At 44.3% G+C, this 26,580-nt stretch overlaps 1 protein-coding gene across 2 annotated transcripts in view; it reads right to left on the bottom strand.

Moving 5' to 3' along the window:
- Nucleotides 1-2,420: 2,420 nt before the first annotated feature.
- The window catches only part of BACH2 (BTB domain and CNC homolog 2), a 180,358-nt gene continuing 156,198 nt past the window's right edge, over nucleotides 2,421-26,580 (bottom strand). For both annotated transcript variants that reach the window (XM_059842454.1, XM_059842455.1), the window contains exons 6-8: nucleotides 16,068-17,612; nucleotides 7,381-7,587; nucleotides 2,421-3,716 (exon numbers count right to left, since the gene is read on the bottom strand). In XM_059842454.1, the coding sequence (XP_059698437.1) occupies nucleotides 3,237-3,716; nucleotides 7,381-7,587; nucleotides 16,068-17,612 (2,232 nt within the window). In that variant the 3' untranslated portion in view covers nucleotides 2,421-3,236. The remainder of the gene's footprint in view (nucleotides 3,717-7,380; nucleotides 7,588-16,067; nucleotides 17,613-26,580) is intronic.

Raw genomic sequence — 26,580 nt, 5'->3', positions numbered from 1 at the left:
GTCATTTGGTTTGACCTTGTGAGACAAGAACGGTCGGGTATGTAAACTGACGTCCAAGTCTGAAACTAATTCTCCCAATATCTTCCTTTAAACGTTAGCCCAGTAACTGCTTTGAAAGCCACATGGTTCAAAATAGCAAAAAAACCTCAAAACAAAATAGAAACAAAAAACAACCACCACCACCACCAAAAAAACCCCACTGAAAAACCATGATACATGTAAATATCGGAAGCAATGACACAAAATCAGCCACTTCTAATGGGAAAGAATGAAATCAAACATCCAGAAAAGCTTGCAAGGAAGGGAAAGAGAAAGACGAGAGAAAGGTTGAGGAAGAGACACTTATTTGAGCAGTGGTTTTAAACATCAGTTCCCAAGGTAGAGGAAATCAAGGGACCCAGCACCAGTATGAGGCCAGGTCAAACCTAAGAGCTGCAGCGCAATGGGTTGTGTGGGTGGGTTTTTTAAACCGTTGGAATGAGGTCAAGAGTACCAGTTGCACATGAGTTGTTAGTAGAGTAAATCTTCATGTCAGGAAGCAAGTTAAAACTTGGTTTTATACTCATAAAACATTCTATCTATTCATATATATAGGAGGTCACTTAAAAATAAAAAAGGCAACAGAAAAACATCTTTAAAATACTGTGTCAGTTGACCCTTCCCTCCCGCCCGCCCCCAAACCCCCCCCAAGTAGCTATGACTCTATAATGTGATTCACATTTAGTTTTAAATTCTAGCTTTCACCATGGTCTCATAGAAACAAAACTTCTCTGCGAAGCACAGAACTGCTTTGCAACGTCAACGAATTCAAAGGAAAATCAAACCCCACCCCCCCACCAAAGAGCTTCTCAGTGAAGTTACCTGCAAAGGATGGTTGGGAGGGGGTTCAGATATTTTTAGGTTAAGCTCTTTTAAAAAGAAAGGACAAGTCCTCCCCCTTTTTCATCCGTCTGAACTAGGAGTTTATGGCATTTGTATATTTTTGAACATTTAAAGGTAAGGATTTTGTACAGTAATGATTAATACCTAAACATAAATATTCTCCTACATTATATACTAGTTTTTCTTTGTACATGCGGGGAAAAAAAGTATTTTCAACAAACATGGCACATGCTATATGCAGTTCCTCCTCAGTAGCTTGGCTACAATTACAATAGTTTGCATGAGGAGGATAAAAGCAAGACTTTGTGGCGAGTGGGCGACAGTCCATGAGCACAGTCTGAAGATGGAAGAAAGTGGAGAGAGGGAGCTGATTCCTCCTCCAGGGTTCAAGATGCTGATCTACTTGAGTGCCTCAAAAAACCACCAGCGCACACCTCTAGTGTAAACGTTAGCACAGAAGAACACATTATCACTTAGTGCTTCTGAGAAGTTGCTTCCCCACACTTTTTTTTTTTTTTAAACAGGTGTGAACAGCTGGTCATTTTTTTTTCAGCGAGAACAAACAATATCAGCCAATAAAGCACATGACAGTTGTCGTCGATAAAGCCACACAACCTGGCACACGTAGGGCAAAGAACCACAAAATAAAAACTCAGTACACTTAGAATAGTAATCATTATTAAAAAAAGCATTAGGAGGTTGTTCTTCTGTCTACACTGTACATACAGATGTTATGCTTGGAAAGCTGCTGTCTCACACAGTCATAACATGAGTCAACATTAAAATACAAGTCCAATACAGTTACAACTAAGCCAATTCACTGAGTAGTCTCCTTTGAGACAGCGCTCTTTTAGCTGCAGTTTGTGCTGAGGGCAATGCTGCAGGATGAGAGGATCCCGTAACACAACAATTTGATGGGTAAGTGACCAAATCGGGTGTTGGCAAACGTATGTTTTGCTCTTAGAGGATACAGTGCTAGCTGGACTTCCGTAAGGAAGCCAAAGTCAACAACTAGGGGTGTGATCCTGCAACTCTGCCTACCTAGGCAGGGTCACTGACTTCACCAGACCCACCTCTGCAACTTGGGTCTGGTGGGGAGAACAGGTAACGTCTGAGGACAGCTGAGGTCAGGCTCTGGGGACTAGCCGGAGCAGCAGTTGCTTCCATGAGTAAAGGATGCAGAGTGGGGCTGGAGAAAAAGCCCCCAGGTATATTGATGTGATCTCTGTTTGCTTTACTTCGTGGAACATTTGAGGAATTGATCCAGTTGTCAAATACACTTTTCTCTAAAGAGTGAAATATACTTTCCCCTATAAGACTCCAAATGCATCATTAACAGCACTTAAACTTGGTTTGTGAAACAGAAAGAAGTCTAAATATAAAAATAATTCAAGCAGATTCTCTTTACAAATTGTATAGTGAATTCAGTATTTGGCAAGACTGTTTTTACTACATAATGAGCTCCTGAGTGTTTGTCTATTAGATAAAAATTTTCTATTTCCTTTAAGCCATAAAGCAAAGAAAACCATATACTCAAGTTATTCTGAAGTCATGACTTCATTTATGAAAAGAGGTTTGACCAGAAACTCAGTGCAAGTGGCAAAGTTGACCATTACTGTACAGTATCTGCAAGAAAATAAAATAACTCCACATTGCTCAAGTGGCACGAAATGGCTGTGCCAAAAAAAATTGTCTATAATAAAATCTCAAATAAGTTTCCGACATTAAAGTTTTATAAATAAGTACAAATTGAATGCTATTGCTGAACTGCGAACTGAGGAAAAAATTATCGTGTAACAAGTTACCAAACTAGTTCTAGCATCAAAGACAAAAAGGAATGTTGGAACTTGTTTGTACAATAGAAATGAAAGCTTCCAGTTTGTAGGATGAGAAAATTGAGGCATGCAGGGACTCTTGCATATGGATATATATATTTTATATATATTATATATAATATGTACAGTTTAGCTATAAAACTTTGATGTGTAAAGAAGCTGTCTTCAATGAAAAATTGAACATTCAGAGGAAATTCCTGAGTTAGGGTTTTGTGACATGGGCCACTGAGAAAAAAGCTGCGGTTGGGTCCTCAGAGGTGTTATGTCCATCCCTGTTAAGATTGAAATCAACATACAAAAACAGACAGTGTTGCCACTGCTTCGTTCCCTGCCTGAGCAAGGGATAGCACCATTGTGAAGAGAACTCCTGCTTGTAGAGAGGAGGGAATACTTAAAAACAGTATTGCTGCTAAGACCACTGTAGTGTGCACCAAATACGTTCTTCTAGACAACAAATGAACACTGCCACTGGCTGACTGAAGAACACCTGACCAGGTGTAACATTAAGGTTACGAGTCACTAGGTGTAATCTTTCCTGGGTTGTTCATCTGTTGTACATTTATCAGTCATTTCCTGACAGAAGTCTACCGTGACCGTTTGGCTGCTCTGCTCTGGTGGAAGCTCTCTCTCGGGGTAAGTACCTGCGTCGGCTCCATCCAATCCTGCGCCAGCCGAACAATTTTCCGAGATGTTGTTGGGCAGCCAGGGTGCTCCCAGCTGCACCGAGCCTTGCTCCGAGCAGCACTGCATGCTCTCCCCGACGCACTGGGAGGTCACCAGGCTCTGCTCCACACCAGCTGGGGCGGGGCTGATGGTGGTGACCGGCTGTAGATCCATGGGTCTGAGAACGGGGCAGTATCGGTGGAGGGCTTGGATCTGTTCTGGGCTCTGCATGTCTCTACACACTTCTTGGGAAAGACACGAGAAGTTGTCTAGCAATTCTCCCATGCTTGCTTTCAGCTGGTTCCTTTCTGAGAGCAATTTCTCTTTCTCACACACCTGAAAAAGAAAGAAGGCATCTTAGATTAAGGAAGGGACATCCACTGCCTGCTCACTTTGGGCACATATGTGTGGCATTCACATTCTCTGAAAAACCCCTTCGCCCAGGATTTTTCTCCTGGAAAGCTGAGAAGTCTCAGAGAAAAAGGAAAACAATTCTTATAGCATTTGCTTCTCCTGTGTTTTGTTTGTCTGGAATGTGTTTGGAGATTGTTTACCCACAAGTGATTGTTTCATAGGATTCTGGTGTGAGTTGTTTTTCCTCATTGGCCAATCAGTGCCAAGCTGTGTCAGGACTCTGGAGTCACGAGTTTTCATTATTATCTTCTTAGCATTGTGTAAGTATCCTTTCTGCATTCTTTAGAATAGTTTAGTCAGTATTCTATCATAAAATATATTATCATAAAATAATAAATTAACCTTCTGATAACATGGAGTCAGATTCATCATTCCTCTCTGCCACGAGGGTCCTTGCAAATACAATACATACGCAGCAGTACCCAAGAACACCAATGTGTCACACGTGTTTTCATATGGCCAGAGGAAAAGTCACAAAGACATCAAGTATTTGACCACCACAGCCTGTGTGGACAGTAGTTTGGAAAAAATCTGGAGAAAAACATTTGAACTGGAAGAGGACAGAATTCCAAGTTATTTCCACACAACTGTTCCCTTTATAAACTAAGGCTGCCTGACAGATGATATAAAAGAACTCTGAACAAAACATTTTGAGGGAGAAGTGCCATTTCCTATCTAATCAGCAAGAAAATGGGTTAATTCCTGAAGTGAGGATAAGCTGCTGATGTTTGGTTCACCCTTGAACTGTCAGGTTGGCCACTTAGGCTGGATGCACCCCGTGGAGCTCGTTACCACTGGGAGAGGTGAGTTTACTCAGAAGAGAGGATCTGTGTGCTCTGTGGCCTGCACTATGGCTTGTTTTCTTATGTTCTGGTGCTTAATGGTTTGGGCTTGATCTAATGCAGATATTTTTATGAACCCAGGCTAGGGTTTCACCTCTATAAGACAGTGTTGACTCAGTGTAGACTGACTGGGATGGTCCTGCTGCATCTCCTTCTGTCTCAGGCAGGTGGGCATACAGCTCAAGAGAGAAAATGAGGTTTTGCAGAGTACCAGAACTATTTCCAGAGCTGAGCTGGCCCCAAAAGCAGCACAGCCACGTATCTCACCTAGTAACACTGCTAAACCCAAGATGTCTCAGCATCTGAGGTGTAAAAGCTCCACAACTCAGATAATCCAGCTATGGGTGGTTGTTGACAGCTGATAGTATTGCCCTGGGTCCAGAACCCACACTGGAAGCATACAGCTGTGTCAATGTGAAAGAGAGCAGTACACATGAAAAGAACTAACTGCTAAAATATTGATAAATCTATCAAGAAAGCATAAAAATAATAAAAAAATAAACAGATGCTCAAGTACATCTTGAGATGATGAATTATGGAGGAGAATATGCTGTGAGTTTGCAGGGAAAAAAGGGAATGTGAGTGGGTAGATGAATGAGTGAGAGAAAGGCAAAAAAAAATTACCTATCAAACTCTGAGGATACAACCATTTCACTCACTGTCTGCTGTGAAACCATCTGTGTCAAGAAGATGGGTGACTTACAGTAACTACAGGGGGAAAAGGGGTCTTTCATAAAAAAGACCCAGCCAAATGAAAAACCCTTAAACCACAGCACCATTATGTAATTCATGAGACTGGAAACTGCTGATCACAAAGCGGACAGAAGAAAACAAAGGCATTTCCAGTGGTCATGTGTTGTGTGTTCATTCTTTTCCCTGGCCCTGTCTTCCAGCTCAGGGGGCTGGGTACCTGGAGAACAACCAGTCTTACTCATACTGAGGAAGACTGAGGCAAAGAAGGCATTAAGTACCTCAGCCTTTTCCTCCTTCTCTGTTGCTATGTTTTTACTGCATTCAAGAAAGGATGGAGATTCTCCTTGGCCTTCCTTTTGTTGCTTGTCTGTTTAAAAAAACATTTTTTATTGCAATTTATAGCAGTAGTCTGATTAAGTTCTAGTTTTAGAACTAGAGTTTTACCCTTCTAATTTTCTCCCTGTATAACTTCACGATATGCTTGTAGTCCTCCTGAGTAGCCGCCCCTTCTTCCAAAGATAATAAACTCAATTTTTTCCTTGAATTCCAGCTGAAACTCTCTGTTCAGCCATGCTGGTCTTCTCCAGTGTCTCATATTTTGGCACATGGGATCAACCTGCTCTTGTGCCTGCAAGATTTACTTCTTGAAGAATGTCCAACCTTCCTGGACTCCTCTGTCCCTCAGTACTGCCTCCTAAGGGATTTTCCCAACCAGTCTCCTAAGCAGGCCAAAGTCTGCATTCGGGAAGTCCAAGTTGGCAGTTCTGCTGACCCTCCTACTCCAGCAACCAAAAACTCCATCATTTTGTGATCACTGTGCCCAAGAAGGCATCCAGCCATCACTTCAGCCACCAGCCCTTCAGCGTTTGCAAACAGATCCAGTGAGGTGCCTTCCCTACTTCGCTCACTCACTGCATATTGCCACATATTCAAGTCCCCTTTGCTAAACAGAAATGTCAACTTTTTTTGGGATGCAGGGAAGAATCCTGCACCTCAAATGGTTTTTGATTCCTCAAATTGAGCAGGAGTCAAGCCCACAAGGCCACTCATATGCCTTTCATTCATTCCCCTGAGATGTGTGTTTGTGCTAGGGAGAGGACTTAAAATTTTTATTTTGTCTGTCTACAGTTTACCATATCAGACAATAATGGCAATGTCACAGCATTGCATGAAATCAATTAATTAAAACTAATTTTCAAGTGAAGGCTACAGATATAAGGCTGAATCACCCCCTGCTGCTAGCCCAGCCCTCAGAGTGCTGCTCTTGAGGCTCTGGAGAGTGAGAGACAGGAACTCCTCCCCATCACCAGCTCAGTGCAGAGCGACAGGCATGTGCAGCTAAGGCTGGACCTGCTTCTTCTGACAGCCTGATGAGGATTCATCCACTCTTTCACTGTGCAGAACCTCTGACTCACCCTGTACACACTGTGCATTATACTCAGTGCCGGAAGCAGTTGCTCACTATTTTGTTTATCTTTGTTGTGTTGTTTGTTTTGCATCAGTGGAGCACTACTCTGAACAATGTTTTGATTTTTCTTTTTTTTCCCCCCAGGGCTTCAGCAGCACAGCATCTGAAGGCTTCACAAGCCTTGATGATTTAAGCCTCCCAACCAGCTTGTGAGGTCAGTGTCACCTCCCTGTTACAGACGGGAAGCAGACAGGCACAGGCAGCAAGTGAGTAACCCAAAGTCGTGTGGCTTTCTGCTATTTGTGAGGTGATGGTAACTCAGCTTCTTCCAACAGATCCCTGCCTCTTTCACACGACGTTTCCTGCAGCTTGAGCAGAGAACAAAGCAAAATGAAGCACAAGCCCCACCTGAGGTGTCCATACCATGACTGAAAGTGAGAGGAATTTTCTGAGCAGCCACTTGGCCTCGCTCCAGTCACCTCACTCCCTCACATTAAACTGTGGTGGCACTGTCTGCTGTGCATTCTGCTCATGAGTGAACAAACTGACTGAACGCCCTGAAGTCTGGGCTGGAATTGCTGTTGGTGCCCTGCAGGCTACAGTGCGAGGGTGAGCTGGGCTGCGGCGAGGGCACGGAACTCACCAACTTGCGGATTTCACATTCGAGGTTCTGAATGCAGTCCAGTTTCCTCTTGCGGCAGCGCTGGGCTGCAATCCGGTTCTTGCTGCGCCGGCGGACGTCGTGGATGAACTCGAGCTGCTCTGAGGTTAGCTTGTGCATCTTTATCATCATCTGGAAATCATTCCTTGGAAGATCTGTGATTTGATCAACAGGAAAAGGAAGTTTCACCTAAAACAAACAAAAGACAAGAGCAAAGAGTTATATTTTGCTTGCTCAATGGAAGCTGAACAACAGTGAGCGGAAGGACGATTATCTTTGCTGCCACCCCCTCAATAAACAACAGACCAAGTTTTACATTGAGCAAGTTCTTCCCTTGTGGCACACTGTGGAGGTCCAGATGGTAAGGATAAGATGATAATTGTACTTAAATCAGCAACACATATGAATTCCAGATAAAAATTTCATCTTTCCACAAAGCCTTAATAAATGATCTCATTGCATTAAAAGAAGGTTCTGTCCACTAAGAGACACGGCCTTTTGGAAAGAGTGAAGTACCTTGCTGCTATCATATTCAAGCTAGTTTCAAGGAATGGGCTATTACCACAGCAGGAAATGTATATCTGCTCAGACTGCAGGACTGAAAGTTTGATTAAGTGTGAGGTGAAAAACACAACCTGACACCTCAAGTGGATGAAAAACAATGTATTGCAATTAGGAAAGGTCACCTAATCAAGCATTTCAACTAAGCAATACACTGTGTAAGAAGAAAGGGTCAGAGGAGTGTGATGCAACATATCCTATCCTGCTAAAATATATACATTTAAAAATAAACCTATATATGTTGACACTCCAATATTCTTGCAGACTAAAGAGCACTGAAATTGTATTTCTTGAAAAGGTCAGGGTCTGACTTCAAGAATCCTAGCAATTATACATTAAAGCAGAGCAAAGCACAAAGCTCCCAGCAGTCTGAAGCAATGAACACACACTGTGTCAAAAGCTGAAGAATGGTGGATGTGCTCAAAGCTTTTTAGGCTTTTTTGACCAAAATCTATCAGCTTGCTCAAATAAAAGTAAGCACCTCCCCTCAGAAGCCTTGCTTCACTTAGAGCCTCAGACTGATAACTATTAAAAACCCTGATGTTCTTTGGCCAACTGTTGTATTTGGTGGTCAGATAAGAGTCAGCTCACAAAGCTGAAGGAGATGCAGAGTAATTCGACTGACCCCTTCTTTTTTTGAGTCATACCCACACTGCCCAAAAGATGGCAGTAAATATTTATGTTTCTGTCCCTATTTGGTACAATCTAACCTCTGGAACAAGGAGACTATTCTGCACATAGGCTATCAAAGAAGGTAAGTTGCTCCAGCCAACCAAATTATGGGCTGAAAACATTCCTTTGGTATTTAAAACATGCATTGTCTTCAAATGGTGCACTTAATAATTATTTGGAAATAAAGAAAGTAACAACATGGATTATAAGTTATCTTCTTCAGAGAGCTGAGTTGCTCAAGCAGAACACTCAGCGGAGGACACACGTACACCAACACACACCAGTGGCCTCTGGCATTGACGGTCATGGACCCTCCCCAGGCACCTGAACCTGCAATAACCATCTCCTCACCTTGTTTAGGGGTGTTCTTGGCTGTTTTCTTGTACCCTTCTAACACTGCTCTGTGCATTGCCAAGCCTGGGGTATGTGAAGTTCTGTGCACACACCTACCACATTCTTTCAGATGGCTTCATGCCCTAAATGTTCACTCACACCCCTCTGCCCCACGTGTCCAGGCACTGCTTCTTAACACACTACTTGACAGGTCAATTTAAAGCAGCAAGGAATGCCAAACACTGCCCAAACCCTCCCAAATTCTTGCACACACAAAGGCTGACCTGAGGCACAGGGATGTGAACTACCTTGTTTACAGACCGCCAGTTAATGACATGAAACCTGTTTGATTTCCCCTCCCGAGCCTTTGGATGGTTAACATAAACTGTGCCACCTGCTTTTTTCTCAAGCTTCTACCAGGGTCTTAAAATCAAAACAGCCAGTGCTTTCCTCTGAAAAACACCACAGTTTCACTGCAAAACCAGCCCTTTCATGTTCACCGTTTTTCCTTATTTTCTTAAGACCAAAATGGAAAGCAATGCTAACTTTATTTCTCCCTGCCTCTCCCTTTCAAAACATATTTACTTGCAAAGAGGAGATGTGCTTGCAGCTGGAACGGAAATGAAAGAGAAGCAATTTAAATATGTCAGGTAGAAGTTGCTGAAGGGAAATGGGAAAATAAATAAAAAAAGATTCATTAAAAAAAGGGCTTGAAAATAAAATCATCTACACAGCAGATCAGAGACTGCTATCAGTAATCCCAGCATAATCCTACTCCTGTCACAGGCAGCACTGCACAGGATTAAAATTGTGAAAGGGAAAGTGGAAGTGAGTCAGACTCATTTCCTTCACCATTCACAGCATTTTTATTGCCCGTCTCCCTCTCCGAAATCAGCTGTCAACTGAAAAAAAAAAATACCAACCCACCAAGCTCTTGGCACGGACACAGTGAATAACTGCACCGGGGTGTTGCTGCAGTGAGAGGCTAAAGTGTTTTACATCTGCACAGGGCAAGACTCTCAGCTGCTATTTATCATAACAGAGTGGTGAGTCATTTTGCTAGAGCCTGCAACTGTGCAGTGGGTGGGATTCATCTGACTCACCCAGAGCTGCCTGAAATGATGGGCTGGGACTACCTACTGTCCTGCTCCCTTCAGATGGCAATGCTGCATGGCTTCTCCCTCCTTCTGGCTGCAGAGGGAGTGGACTTAAGATTCAGAAAAGATTCTGCATCTTACAGGATCTATGGGAAGTGAGAGAAACTTACCTGAGGTGTCTGAGAAAGACAGTCAGTATTTTCTAAAATATGAAAGAAAACCACAAAGAGTATGCTTTCTTGTAAAGTTCTCTTTCTAATTACAATGTGTTTTGGTTCAAACTATTTCAAATTAAAAATCTAAGTGGGATCCCTGCTCCTTCCAGGAGTTACTCCAGCCAGAGCTAACCTCACAGAGCTCCAAAACCTTCCCTTATCAGCACTGCTGCCTTAGTGCCCTCAAATTCTGAAAGCCTCTGACACTCACACTTGGGGACTCCTTGGAAGGCTCTCAGGACCCATGCAAGCAATACAGCCCCGGGGCTCAATCATATTAATGCCATTTTTTAAATGCAGAAATGGGTACTTGGCTTCACACAAGAGAGTCCAAGGCATTAATGTTGTGTTTTCAAGTATCTTCCTTAGCATGCAAGTCTGTCTTCCACAACCACTCAGGAAGAAATTCATTCCAGGACAGGGGCTGAGGGGTGTCCACCTCTGACAGGGGCTCAATTGTCCTGTCCACAGGGTATTTCAGGCACCACTTGTGGTCCCACACACTAGGGACCTGGACCTATTCCTCTCCTGATCTCACCTGGACACACGCTAAGAAGCACAGAGGTAATGGGCCATACTTTGTAGAAGGGATAGCCAAGATGCATTTTCTCATCCTGCTGACTACTGGCACAGGTAAAGCCTTCAAAACACCTCCTTTTCCAGGTGTCAACTATACCAAGATGGAAGAGGACTGCTAAAGGGGAATGATGAGCCCAGGCAGTGAAGATCTACCATTGTGTCAACAAACCAGGGTCTAAATTGTCTGTCCCACTTCAGATCAGCAGGCCGCACTGCAGTGTCTTCCATCTGACACAAGACAGCTGACGGCCCTGTAGTGGCGTGGGGTCCACTCCAGCCTCACCTTGTGAGGGCCATGAGAAGTGTTTGGGTCAGCAAATGCTGCCTGAGAGGGCACTGCTGTGGAGGCAGCCTGGGTAACCTTCAGATTTGCTACCTGCCTCACAGAAGTGGAGGACCAGGCTAATCCCACGGCTGAGTGCTTTAACCCAGTAGTCAGGAGATGTGGATGGGATTCTAATCCTTTAGCCCATGATCTGGACCTGTATTTGGACCACACACTGCTGGCACTTAGAATGCTGGGCTGACCTCTTCCCCTTCACTGCTTGCAGTGTCCCCAGCTTCCAGCCCTTCAAAGGGCACAACAGTATGATACTCCTGCTGTTTAACAGGCTTCTCTGAGACCAGGGGTGGCACAGAAACACTGACAGAAACCACTGGTGCACTTAAGAATGGAAGATCAGGCAGTGAAATGACAGGGGGTAAAGTACAGTACTTCTCTGAAAGAGTTGCTTTTGCAGCTCAAGAACTGGAATGTTTCAAGAGCTCCTGCAAGGTCTTCAGATCAGAGTTTAAAAGAATTGGTTGTAGGGCTCCATAAAATAATAGAGTGTTTTAAAAGGACCCTCCTGAAATTTAAACTCTCAGTGTTGTTGTAATCCAGCAATTCTTTGCTACCAGTATGGATTCCATTCCTACTGAAGAGAGGAAAGAAAACAAAACTTCCACGAAGTTTATCTTACAACACCAATGTTTGACAAGACACCATTTAAACAGACATTGAGAAACAATTCCCGGTGCTCTGCTGATGCCATCCTAGTCAGGAAAACATCTACCAGAAATCAATCTGTAGACTAATTTTTCTCATTTTCAAATTTGCAAACCTAGCAAAATCAGGAAAGCTGGGGTGACTAATCATCAAATTCTGGGGAGGTATCATGTACCACAGCAAGTTAAAGCCTTCATATGCATTTTTCTTGGTTGCCCTTCTTTCCATGTAATGTTCTTCACTGAGCAGGAATACAAGCAGTGAAGCAGTCTTAGATGAGGTAACTCAGCACAGTTACAGTAGATTTCTGGTAGAGCAGCTTTGGTTTACTCCTCTTTTCTGGGGCTCTGACTTGCAGAAGTTTGCTAAGGACCAGCAGATGAACAGAGAAAGGATGGCTGCCTGTCACTTAACATGGAGGAGTGTGGACTCCTGCTGAAAGTTATTTACCTACCATATCCTCAAAGGTCTAATTGCATTAGCTTTCCCTTTATGAAAATTTCCTTTGAAAAGCGAGTCACTAACCCAGGTGGGAAATTCTTTTGAAATACAGATGAGGAGACATTGAATGCAACTCTCTAGATAGTAATAGTTCTTGAAAAACTCCACCTCTTACCTCCTCTTACCCTTGTTTATTTTTTTCCTCAGAAAACTCACTTATCGTATTAGACTGAGCTGAGATTTCTTTTTAACTGGTTTAGTAGTACAATACTTTTTACAAATTTTCTAGCAGATAAAAACTCTGAAGTACTTGCTGAAGAAAAGGAATACCAAGAAAAGTAGGTAGTGCAGAAGTTTCTGTTCCTTAAGTAGGTTAACAGATTGACAGACTACTTCCTTCTCAGCAATTCATTATTTCAGGGCTTATTGTTTTGTTGTTGCTATTTTAAGCAGGATTGTCAGAACCTGCCTGTAAGCACTGAGCTTTAAGTCTTCCCTCTAGTATTATATCTCAGCAATTGATTTTTCACAACCTGTGGAGGCCTGAGAGAACAGAGTGAAAAGAGCAACACAAACTATTAAATATTTCTGTGAAGTCCCAATAGCTCAAGTTACAGCCCTGTTACTGCAACTCTGTACCATGGGTACACCCTACACTGCACTCGCTGCTTCTGTCAGGAAGCCTTAACAAAGGGAGATTGCAGAAGAGCCTTGGTGGCTCCAGGAAGGGAAGCAATAAGCAAGGACATCCTGGAGAAGATTTACCAGTGGTGTTCCAAGGACTGCCACCTCCTCTGACAGTTGTGACTGCCTTCTGCACCCTCAATAAGATGGAGGCTCGTCACAAGGTGGGGTCACCTTCACCCACGTGGCATCATGCTGAGCCCTAGCACCCCACTTCTGGCACCAAACAACTTTGGCCATGTGCTCTGGAATGGCATCTGTCTGTGGGAAAGCAGAATGCCTGAAAAAAGCAGAGAGAAGCCTCTCACCTACTTCTCACACAGTCAATAGCCCCGCAAATGATGTTTTGTGACATTAATTCTGACAGCGACAGCACTCTGCGAGCCAAATTAAGACCAACTAGGTCCAAATTCCAGGGGAACTGAGCAGCCCCGTGAGATAACTGATGGTCAGAGTCCACCAGGCTTATTCCCATCAGGCCATCCCACCCCAATAAAAGCTGACCTGCAGCAGAAGAACCTGCATGGCCACTCTCCAGAAGGTCAAGCATGTCACCCCCAGATATCTTATCAGGTGCTTTTTGAATAGAAGCCCAGAAAACACTGTGTGTTCTGATATGGAGGGGGAAAGGGCCCTGTCTGTGAAGTCATCAGGACAGGAAGGGCAAAGCAACAATTTCAGGAATGGAGAAAGATTCCCATGCAGCTTGCAGGGAGGTGAAGAACAGAAAGCTGTCCATTTCAGACAGCTGTGAGTCTCTCCTGCTGTTTTAATCACAGCCAAACTGCTAAAAGCAGGTAGAACAACTTATACAAGAACTTTCTTCTGCTGTTACTTATTTTCTACTGTCTGGTTTAAGATACCCTTCACTGAGTTTTCCACAGCAGCAGATCTTGCAGGATAGACACACCCTAAGTCACTGTATTAATACAGTATTGTTTAATGAGGCTGCAAAGTCTGCTCTTGTATTGGTAACGACCTTCAAAAGATCAAATTTTAAACAAAATCTCAAAATCTCTACCAAAGCACTGGTATGATCTGTTTACCCTTGGCTCGTTCAGGATAGTGCAGTGCAACCTCACAGAGCATTAATATTGTCACCACATTTTCAATGCCTAGCAGTCCTAATCAAAATACCCAGGGGGAGGAAAAAAAAAAAAAGCCTTATCAGCAGTCCCAGGGAGAAAACTTGCTCAGCACAGTTCAGAAAATCTTCCCCAGAGGAAACCAGCAGCAAAACCAGGAGGGGAGCAAACCTTTCCTAGCACTGTTTCAGAGCCAGATGTCTGCCTGCCAGCAGCACACCCAGACAGCCTCCTATAGCTGCCTGTTTGCTACTTGTGTGTCCCTCCTCTCATCCAAGCTCTCCTGCACATATGCACATACCTTTTTCTAGGAAACCACTACCAGTCCCCTGTAAGCTTCTAATTTCACTCTTCTAGGCTCATTTTTGCTGCAGCATATTTCCACACAATTAGGTAATTACGACAGCTAATTAATTATCAAATCTCAAAGGGCTAACCTCTGCCCTCTGCGCTGCCTCATGCTGAGCAAGCAGCACACATGGGGGGAAATGGATGGTCCCTGGTCCCTGCTGTCCTCTGCCCCTTGTAAAGGAAGGACTTCACTGAGTAACCCAGCCATGGCCTGGGCTGCTGTAGGGCATCCCAAATGAGATCTCCTGCACATTATCCCACACAGCCTCCCAAAGAGACTCCTCTCCCTTCTGCATCGTCCCCATGAGGACGAAGAAGAACTGTCCTCTCAGATTCACAGGTCCAGTGTGACCAGGGATTAGGACACCAGAGGCTCCCCTGGCTCTTCAGCCCTTTCTGAAAGCTAAGCAGACAACTAAAGGAAGCACCCACATTTGTCTGAAAAATAAAGCCTGGGAAGTAGGTGGAGTAAAGACTGAGGGATAGAATAAAGTTCACTCTTTTCATCCCCACTCCGTAACTAAGCCCACGTGGTTCTGAACTGGGTGCTCCCAGCACATGAACCCCCCTCTCAGCCTATGAGCACTTGCTCCCCACACTGAAGCAAAAGCTCTCAGTGGAGTTTTTCAGCATTACTAGACGAACCTGATACCTGATTTCACCCAGATGTTCTCTAGGTCATGCAGATTCCTAAGGAAACTCTGTGAGTAAACATCCAGTCTTTTCCACTTTCTGGGCTCTACAACACATCACCTTGATGTAAGTCTGCCCTCAAAGTAGTGACTTCACACTGACAGTTTATTTGGTCATGGTTAGCCAGTTATCACTGCAGTGTCTTCAGCTGGCCCATCTCTAGTTTTAGAGAGGGCCCCTCTTTCTCCTCCCTCTTTTGGGAGAACTGCATGGAAATTGACAGCTTGCTCTTCAGCCCCAGATCATTCTCCTGTCATTCCCTTAACAATCCTGGAAATTAAAGGATAACTTCTCTCTGAAACCATTCGTGCCATGGCTGCTAGAGCTCCGAACAAAATGTCACAGGAGGGAACATGATCTCAAGTTGTCACATAATAGAGACAAAACCCAGTACCTGAACATGCAACACACACACACACACACACACACATGAAGATGACATGAATGCCATTCCCACAGCACAGGGTGCCCAGCTATACAATTGTTTGAGTAATTTCACACCTCTGCTGGCAACATGCAGCCTGGCTCTTCAAGCAAGCTGCCCAACCCTTGGTGTCAGGAAAGGCACAGCTTGACTTTGCCCAAACACACCCGCAGCAAAAACAAGTGGAGCTGGAACCACCTTAGCAAATTAAGAATAAGGAGCAGCGCCTTGTGCCACAGAAGTGGGTGAGGGAGGGAGGAAGACAGGACACCGCTGGCAGACTCCTAAGCACATCAATGCACTCTCATCATTCAGCAATTTGCTGTTTTCCTATACCAGAATTTTTAGAAGTGCCGAACACCTCGGAGACCAAGCAGATGGGAAGTCAGCCATGTGCACTCAGCTGATGAGGGAATAACCAGAAGTTACTCTTTGCCCCTATAAACAAAGAAAGTGCTGGGGAAATGCAAAGTCCTTTGAGAGAATCAAGGAGAGATTAATTGGGTCATAACAACCGTGATAGATGTACTTATCTTAAATCCCTACCTCATGCCCTCTGTCTTGCACAGGACATGATTCACTGTCTGCTTCTGAGAATGACCCAGACTCATCGCTGGAGTTTGTTCCATAGGATGGCTCACATTTAATCTGGGCTCGGACCGGGTTGTACAATCCATCCCCCACCACGCCGGGCTCCTGGTGCTCGGGTGCCAGGAATCGGGGGCCTTGGGAGCAAGGGGAAGAGGAGAGCTCGCAGAGACGCAGGCTGCAGGGAGAGCCGCCGCTACCGTCCTCTGCGTACGAGTAGGAGGAGCACGAGCTGGAGGTCCTGGTTCTGGTTTCCAGAGGAGGAGAGCGAGGGCAAACTTTAATTGGCACCGGACAGCTGGTGTTCGGCCGCATCCGTCCCGGCAAGTGATCAGCTGTCAGTCCGCTGTGCGAATAGGTCTGGGAGCTGGGCAGAGACTGGCTACCGCCAGCCCACAGACTCTTTGGCACAGTCTCAGTGAGGTCTTTGTCCAAGCTGCTCACACCAGAATATGAATGCACCGAAGTGTTTACTTGGTCACAAGCATTTGAAGAGAATATAACACTCCTCCTGTCCAGTTCTCCTTCTTGCTTACAGAGAGTTTCAAAGCCGGGCCCCCTGAGTGGTGACCCCACTGTGAAGTTGGAAGCATCCTTCTGCATGGCATGGGACTGTCCGTAGTTCCCTGTGAAAGGGACATAATCAGTTTTGTGGTCACCCTGAGTTGTCCCTTTTTCAAAAGGGCATGCTGGACTCCTGCCAAAGTGCTGTTGGGAAGTGCTGGGGAAGCCAACCAAATCTATGCTTTTTGTTCTGTTGAAGAAAGACCGCAAGCAAGAAGGAGAAGACCCACTTTTTGGCCTGTCGACACAAGTGAGGCTTGGCTGTTTCCTGTCCATTTCAACATCCCCTTCTTTATCCCTGATGTCAGGTTCATCTCCAGACAGGCAAAGTGTGATGCTTTCTTCATCGTTCTCTTCATTCTGAGGCTCACTTTTTATCTGCCCCATAGCGAGTCCTGATTTGAGGCCATTTCCAGAGCTCTCTTCACTGAATGTGCTTGCAAAACCTGAGGTACTGATGTGTGATGTGTTGTAGACATTCTTGGTACAAGCAAGCTGGTATTTCTTGTATCTGGGGTACCGTGTTACTGCATCTTTATCCAAATTGTCTTTGCTATCTCTCAGCATGTCAGAGTCGGGCAGCATCCCTTCGCCTTTGTCTGCTCCAGCAACAGTGGTTTCAAAATTGAAGGGTTCTTGGTGCATCCTCTCCCTTGGGCAAGATATTTTTGACGTCTCCGATTCCATCGTCTCCTCCTCATCTCCATCGGAGTTCTCCTCATCGTGCATGCGCTGACAGGTGGTATCTTTCTTGCACAGGAACAGGCCATCTTCGTTGTTCAGCAGCTGTGTCTGAAGGAAGCTGAAGCAGGAGTCCTCCAGGTTGTGCATGCGCAGGAACTCAGCGCAGTGGATGACCTCCTGGATGTTTTCTCTGCTGAGTAACAGCTTAGCAGTGTAGGCAAACTGTAACAATGGACCAAATCCCCTGACAGTGACCTGCAAAAATAGAGAGGAAAATTGCCGGCGTTACCATCAGCTCTTGCTATCATCCCAAGTCCTTCATCATGTGGTTAGATAAACTAACAGATCTGGCATTTAGAAATAAATACTGCTCAGCACCAGCTGCTCTTCTGTCACACCTTTAATAATGCTACACCCAGGAACTAGCATTGCTCCCTTTGTGGTGCTCCTGTACACCACTGGACTGGTTGAACTGAGACTGCTTTTCCCAAGCATCTTGAAGATCTATGAACTAAGTCTCTGCCCTAATAAAAGACTGACAAAACTAGCCTGGACACTGCTAAGTCTTACATGGATTTCATTTTAACTGTGCTACAGCACCCAACCATGAAAGCACCAATTTCATTTTGATTCTTCTTCTGCGATGGAAGGTCCAATGAACAGCGGTTTTAAGCTTAAGATACCATTTATCCAAAAAGTGTTTTGGTAAGGAAACACTTATTATTGCAGCAAAATTCAACAGAAAGCATCTTTCTGCCTCTTTCAAAAGCAAACAATTTCCTTTTTTTTCTTCTAAATTTTTTTGCAAGCCATTGCTGAATATATGATAGGTAAGTACAGACTGCATAACTTTCCTCTATCCCATGGAGATTATTCTCCTCATACTGTTCCCAATTTTAGTGAGCCTGAGGTACAGTTAACAGAAAAGAAATTAATATTTATAGTTTAATTGGCAGAAATTATTCTGAGTCCCACCTCAGTACTTAATTTCCCACCATTTTCTTTGTAGAAAGAGTAAAAACTGTTTCCAGGAGAGTGATCTCCAGACAACTGTTCCAGGCGTGATTTATGCACTGCTACACTTCTTTTCTTTCCATACTATCTGTGTTTAACATTAATATACTCTATATTAAAAAACACAGGCTTCCCCTCCCCTTCATTTTTTACAGTTGTATCTTTACATACAGCTATCAAGTAAGTTGCTAAGCTACATAGTAAACTACAGATATTGTCTATTTTTGACAAAAATACTTTTACTGCCACTAACTTCTCTTACATTTTTTTCTCCCAATGGGTATAAAATGAAAGGATTGGAAAAATTATTCTTCATGAAGCAGCAAGAGGCTGCTTCAGAACCACAACTCATTGTCAAGGATTAAGGTTTCTGCACAAGAAAATTCAGTGCTTTGGCTACAAGGTTGAGCTTTGGAAGACCACAACTCAATTTCCCATTGCACCAACCACCTACTATATTACCCTGGTAAGTCCCTTCAGTCTCAATTCCCTGAGACTGAAGTTCTTGCCTTTCTTGCAAGCAGCACTCATTTATCTGAGCTCCCTGTGCTTTGCATACCAGGCAAAGGCCTCTAGATGGGATTCAGCACAGCCAACACCTGCATGCCTGTGTGAGCTTGGGATGCACGGCCTGCAACCTCCTTCTGGATGCAGATGTCTCTGGTAGGCATCCCCAGCTCAGTCCCTTCATTTAAAACAAACAAGAAGAGGAAGCACTGCTGTCTCCTTTTTTTTTTTTTTTTTTGCAAAATGGCCTAAAGACAGAAGGGGAACTTAGAAAGTAGGAGACCAGGCTCCTTCCCCAGGCTGTGAGGATTGAAACTCCCATTTCTCAGCTCCTCAGAAGGGTATATTTGGGATGATAGGGGATACCCTGAAGGTGAGTTGCTTTTTTACTATTCTTCCAACTGAATTAATGCCACCGAGCAAAGAAGCTGCTCAAAAGGCTGGAGAGCCATCAGGCCATCAATTTGCAAAGGTCTAATTCATGATTAGAGTATATCTGAGTGAATAATTTGGTTCCTCTCAATGAAAAGCCTATAAAGCCCTATACTGCCTCAGGACCAGTGGTAGAGTTCACAGATTTTTATAGAAAATCCTGACTTCCACAAACAAGCCTTTGTTATTCCTTGATCTGTACTTATGATGGCAGATTATGAAGACACCACAAGTGGTGCAGATTTTGATGGGGAGAAAAATATTTTAAAACACCTCTAAAATTGCTTCCAATACTATTCCATCCATAGTATTACTGCTCTATCTGCTATTTTAAGAAGCAGTGCATTTTCATGCACATACTTACACACTTGCACATTCCTGTTTAACAATAACGCCTCTGGTACAGAATTGCCAAGATTTACAGCTGGCTATTAAACCAATCTCTGCTTTATCAGTGTTACACTTTCTGCCTATTTGTTAGATTATCAGCTCACTAAAGGCCTATCTGCATTTTATCTATGCAGCATGATTAACAAAATTGCTCGGGAACTTAATGAGCTACTCGCAGGCTGATGGTAAGATCTTCAGTGTGAGGGCTTACATATTGCTGCATATCTTGTAAGCTCGGCAGCAGCGTGGGTCTGCAGGGACTGTGGAGCACAAACACAGCTCTCCTGGCAGTGGTGCCACTCGGCCACTAGGTGGAATGGCTGGAAAGCAAATTAGAATAATTCTCTGTGCTGGGCCAAGGTTTCACCTGCCTGCCTGCCCCCCCAGCATAGGCACTCTACACAGCCTCGGGCTGACTCACACAACCCCACAGCAAGGCTGTCTCCCACGCTGACACAGGCTTTTGCTCCAGGTAAATCAGCAGGATAACAAACAGCAGCAAGGCAGCTGCTAGAGCTGATCTGCACTGGATGCATCGGAAGCGGAGCACGAGACTGTACCGTGGGCTCGCCGTGGTGCCCAGCAGATGCCTCACGTGAAGGATGATGAAAACTCCTTGCAAATGTGTGCCTTGACTTCCTTTGGAGATATTACCCAGTGACACAACCTTCACTCCCACAATCTTCAGATCCAAAGGGGGAAAGTTTCTTTTCAAGCACCCAGCACTTGTCATTGCCCTCAGGCAGAAATCTCTCTAGTGCCAATTCTTGAAACTGCACAAACAATAACTTTGGAAACAAACGGGTGCAAAGCTTGCTGCCAAGTGTGAAAGCCAGCGCAAGCTCTGCCGCCTGAAGCTGTCTAAATATTGATTCGGCTCCCGTGGCAGGTTCCCTGCCTCGGCCCCACCAGTTTTGGGACTGCTTGCATCTGATGCATTCTGGCAGGAAGGCTGGAATCGAGCCACTGGAGCGTGACTATGAACACCGCACATTGGGAAAGAAAAGGCTTTGAAGCTGCATGTACTACCACCACACAGGCATTTCTCTAGGAAGAGATAAGGACAGACTTTTAAAATTATTTGATCTGACTGATGCATCCCAGTGAAAAAAGTTACTGAAAACAATTTGATCTACGTTTGCAGAAGGAAAGAGATAATTTCTCTGCTATAACAGTCTTCATTTACACGTGAGAGAGGCTTTGTTAGATGGGTAAAACCCATGCCAGCAACAATCCCAGGGTTTTTTTTTCTCTATTGAAAATATGATGTGCAAGAGTTGTTTGCTTTTAAACCCTTTTTTCTGTATAAATTAATGTTTAAGCTGGCATGGCCAGTTTGTGGGAACCTCCACCAGGCACCCTGTCCAAGCTCATATACCAAGTCACTACTTTCCTGCCTTTCAGTCCTTTGCTTTATTCCAATTTCTTCTCATTTCTATTGTTTAAATGGAATTGACTCGCCACTAGAAAACCAGCCAGAGAAAAGGTAAAGCATACATATAAAACAACAATGCTCACACAGAGAGAAAAACAAAGATCCTAGCTTCTTGGAGGCTTGATTTCTTTCCCTTACGTTTACTTGTTTGTTTCCCTTACGTGTACTTGGAGCATGCCAAACAGCCCACCAAGACTAAGGATAAAGCACTTTATTGGTCTTGCTTCTGTCCCTAGCTGGTCTTGTATGCATTGGAACTGCTGAGTGCACAGAGGACACGGGTACTGCAGCCCTACCTAAGGCACCTGGCACACCTCCTTGCTCTACAGCAATCCAAGAGACCAAGTCCACGTGCAGCTCCTGCCTCTGCTGTGCTGCCACAGGAACACTGTGCTCAGTGTGCAATAGGGAGGTCTGTGTCAATTCAGCATTGTGGTGATAACAAGCCTGACCACTGTTAAGGTGAGAGAAAACAACTTCTCCTGCCCTTTATCTGCTTCTCGTCTTTCAGACTGAGCTGGGGGACGTGTTTTGTATGGCCATGCCCTTGTGAACGTGTGCTATTGAGGAACAGGCTGGAAACAATGCAATGATATGATCACCATCAAGAGATGTTAATCAGCATTAGCCATATTGAATTTACCAGCAAAACACAGACAGCAGCCCTGCAGAAAATAAGCACGCAAAGTCTATTTTAGTTCAGTCTGACATTGCTTTTCTCCTTACAGAGTCCTGGGGAGTGTGATGCTCTGGTTAGTCCTAATTGATTTAAGTGACCAGACTTCCACTACTTCCTTTGGGAGATCATTGCCAGACTCTACTTAAAACCTCCTTGTGAGGAAATATTTCCCTTATTTTCCTCCATCATCTCTCATTACATTTCCTTGATGCATTCCGGGTAATGCTTTTTCCTTTTGGAGAAATAGTTGTGTTGCTCTTAGACTCTCTGCCTTCCCTTTTTTACTGGCCATTAACAAAAAACTGGCTAATTCAAGGAAAAGAGTATTGATCACTGTCGGATGGGAGAATAAGAAGATGAGAAGACAGTCAGCAATAAATGCTAGTAAGGGAGGCAGCATTACAGATGCAAATAGAGCATTTTTAGCAAAGCATTCTTCTAGTTCTGGGCCCGTACTATTCTAAAATTAGGAGGAGGGTTAGCTCACTTTCACATTGGGAACACCATCTTTTTGTAAGGGACTTCTAGGTCAGAAATTCTATTTTAAACGTATCTGAACACACACAGGCACCGTGGGAGACGCAGCACTGTGGGTGAACTGGCTCTGGCTCCCTGCTGTATCCATGTCCTCCGTGAGGGCTGATCAGGCATGCCATGGAGGCCTCTGTGCTGTTCTGAACACACGGGACGTGGCCTGGGAGCACACATGGAGGGCTGACATTGGGCCGGGCTCGCTGTGCGCCGCAGAGTTCATCAGTGCACGCTCATTAGCGAGCTGCCCAGACTTCCAGATGTCTCAAAATCCCAGACAAATAGACAAAATCCTCCAATTCTGCACAGACAGTATTTCTTATGGGGGGTGGGAAGGGAGGTTATTTCCAAAGGAAACATGGATGTCTGGTAACCCCGCTCGGAATGGCATCTGTATGAAAAGCTGCATCTGGAGCAGGGAAGGTCAACCCCTGCGAAATGCCAGCAAAGTCTGACTTCAATTTAAAGAGGGGAAAAGTGATTAAGGGCAAGAAAAGATCACTGTAAACATGTAGGAATGTAAAACTTGGCAAGACGGTATCTAAAATGGAGCAAGGGAATGTTTACAGTAATCTGATGCAAACTAACATCAAGAACAGAGCAGAACTGTCTGGTTTGCTATGGGGCGCTATTGGCATTTGCAGCAAAAAGAAATTAAAATGTAGGGATTTTTTCCCTGACTCTTAACCTAACAGTCAATTCAGAGCAGTCTTGGAAGGCTTTCCAGGGAAGATGATGGATACTTTATGTCTGGGTACTGCAAAGGAAAACTAACAGAGCTCAGCCTTGTTCTGGAGAGCTGGGCTTTAATTCAGTAGACTTTTCCAGGGCTAATTTCTGTGTTAATGAGGGCACAGTGCCAAGGATCTGCTAGGAAAGAGCAATAAAGTTCAACAGCAAATGCTCATGCAATTGTTCCTTTCCAAATAAAGCATACCTGGGGCACATGCAAAGAATAAGCTCATTGGCGGTGGCGTGAGAGGGCAGAGCCCTCTCCTCCCCTCCAGGGGCACAATGAAATCTGCAGAACATTAGCTGCTAAATCCTACTGAACTGGGGGTAATTTGGGTGGTGAGACCTTCAGACCCACTGAGAATGCACAAGTCCCGGCAGAGCAGTGCAGGCGCATGTTATTATCTCTACACATTTGAGTAGACTTGTTAAAACTCAATAGGAGCACTCATAGGTTTGCTGTGGAGTGTGCAAGCTGCTTGTAGGTTAATGGTTTATATTTTTAGTATTTTGATTTTCAGGTTAAATTCATCAGCAGGCACCTAAGAACATTTAGAAACCCCTCATCTCTAATTTCCAATCATCAATTCAATTAAGCCATTTTGTGGGGAAGGAAGAAAGGAAGATTGAATCAAACCTCACATGCTGCTGAATATCAAATCTCAAACTAGGTATTACTTAAAACAACTGGATAGAAAAATAGCAGAAATGTAACTGTTTCTTGCAGAACTCCAAATGAACCAGTTATTGTTTCATATCAGGTCTACTGTGGTACCTGTTTTACTGGCCTTTCAGCATTGCTGCTGCAGTCCAAAGGCACGTGTAGAGCTTTTTAATCCATCTCAGCCCTGACGTTGTCTAATATGCCCAAGCATGTAGCCAACAAACCACCAACTTCTCACTCAGCCAGCGGGTTCCCAGCACTACAAGTTATATAATCAAACACATGCTAGAAAAATAGGAGATAAGATTAGTGACAGTTAACTGCTGCTATTTTTTTCCACAGCCTGAAGAAGGTCTCTGGGATTAAATATTAACTCTAATCTTATTTGCTAAAATTAGCACACAGTGTATTCTTTTTCTTCTACAGCCAATTGCAAGTATAGCACAGAAGTTATTTTCAGAGGGTAATCTGATAACCAAAATCAGTCACCAAAGCTGTTATTCCATTAAGAATTAAGAGACTTCCTGGTTATTTACTTGGTTATTTTTACCTAGGATAGTGAAGCCTGGATTTTTCCCTAGCTTGAGCCTATTTGGTTTTGGAAAACTCTCTGAAAGATTTAAGTATATTACTAGGCTCAAACAGGTCAATCACATGTACAAAACAAATGGTATTAAGACATCATGGTTTGTTCCTATATATGCACACAGGCAGGAATTGTTTTGAAACCATGATCCTTTTACATAAGGTGGGAACATGCAGGAGGCAGGAAAAAATCAGAAAGAGATGATAAACAGCAGAGTACTTTTGTAAGGCAATGCCACACCAGTATTTTGCTGCAGTATTTTCCCCCTCTTTAATTCAACAGGATTTAAATGTTCTCTCACCATCAGGTTGCAGATGTATTTCCCTTATTTATTTGCTCATATGGCTGTGGAGCTCCTAAAATGAGTGATCACTCTTTAAAAATTTGACTTGGGTGAGAAGCATCAGCTGGTTTTTGTCTTTTATAAGCTTTTAAACAACAAAGAAATGTACAAGATGCTGATGGAGAAGATCAACAAAAAGAGGCCTTTGTTTTCACTCTAAAACCATTTTTTAAATTAAGTAAATACCCCGCCAGCCCCAGTTTAACATTCTGCCTCTTGTGGTAGGGCATACGAATTTTGTGTAGAAGAGTGACAGTGACAACATGGCTTCTCCCACATCGCATCACATTGCAGAGGTGGGAGGCCACCACACCATCACCACGCATTCTCTGAGCACGAACATGCACCAGGGCAGCAGAGAAACTGGACACGTGGCTCCTTTCTTCAGGAGGCCCATTACCCACTTATTAATTTCAAAAGTCCCCCTGGAAAAACCACATCTGCAAAGCCCCACCCTGAGCGGTCTGAGGGCTATCCTGGTGTCTTTCCAGTGCATCCTCCTCAACAGCCTCTTGAGAGCTTTAAAAAGATGCTTAACTGCCCTTAGTAGTACTTTTACAGAAGATGCCACACTGGAAGTGCTTGTCCAACTTCCAATTTTGTGCTTTCAAAAGAAAAAGCCCTACAAAGTGCCCCCCTCAGCCTTCCCCCGCTGAAATCCCAGCTGTTGGCCAGACAACATATTTAGACTAGAAGCCCTGACTGTCTGTGTGAGAGTAGAGGGAAAATAAGTGACTCTCTGGCATAATGAAGGCATCCCAGGGCAGCACGAGCACTTCAAAGAGCCTCCTCCCTCGGCACCCGAAAGGGAAGGAGAGACCAATATCCCTCAGTGCCCGCAGAGCATTCCAATGTGGCGAGTGAGACTGCAGGAGGGGAGCCAGGGAGGAAGGAGAACTCATTCGTGCTAGGCTCGCCTGGAGGATGGGAAGCAATAATGGCAAACCATGTCCACTGCTCCGCGAGAAGTGCGTCAGCGCTGACGGCGGGGCAAGCGGCTTGGAATTGACTGCTGGGCGCAAAGATGGCGTAAGCAGCCACGGGATCGATGACCACGTTAGTGGCTATGTCAGCACTCGGCCACGCACGGCTCACGGGTGCAGTGTCAGACACCCACACACTTCGGTTTGTCTGAATCAAACTCACTGTGGCCGTAGCCCCAGCTTTGAAGCACTCTCCAAAACCCCAGCCCTTAAGTCAGAGGCCAGTAATGTCAGAGGAACCAAAGGGGAAGAGAGAATCAGAAGATGTCTAGGAAATTAAAAAAAATAACCTAGAGTGTAGTAAAAGTAAAAATAATCTCTGATCCAACTGCCATGCTTATTTTAATCCACAACTTCTAGTTTTATTTTCTCGCAGAGTTACTGAAGCCAAATTGAAATTCCTTCAACCTTTCAAAAGCGAGACTGGTTTCAAATCAATGAAAAGAATTTACTTTTGGAAATTGTGACAGCATCCCTGCACATTTTCTGCATCTCTGAAAATTCTGAGGAAAAGGCAATTTGTTGAATTTGCCGCACCTTTTGGAATATACACCGTTTATTGGGAAGGAAGGTAGAAATCATAGGCATAAGTGCAGACACATCTCAGTGCAGGAAGCAGCAGGCATCTTACCAAAGATCAATAAACACACTTGGAAAACTGAAAGGCTATAGGATGGGAAGATGCAGTGCTCTTCCATAGCAGGGATGCACTGCCTGCATCACATCTACTCCAAACATCAGTGACTGCCAGATGTACCCATTGGGCAGCCCTCGGTTTTACCATTTTTCACAGCAGTCTTCTGAACAAAAGGGGACTTTTGCCTTCATGGCTGCTCTTCTGGGCCGCATAGAAACTCAGTAATGAGAAGCTGGGCAGCAAGGAAGGCAGCTCTGTGCTGCACCTCTCTCTGCCACCTCACAGCAGCA

The sequence above is a fragment of the Haemorhous mexicanus genome, chromosome 3 (genome assembly GCF_027477595.1).
Source record: "Haemorhous mexicanus isolate bHaeMex1 chromosome 3, bHaeMex1.pri, whole genome shotgun sequence".
Taxonomy (NCBI): Eukaryota; Metazoa; Chordata; class Aves; order Passeriformes; family Fringillidae; genus Haemorhous; species Haemorhous mexicanus.
The sequence above is the reverse complement of the archived record's forward strand: the minus strand, read 5'-3'. Positions and strand labels throughout refer to the sequence as shown.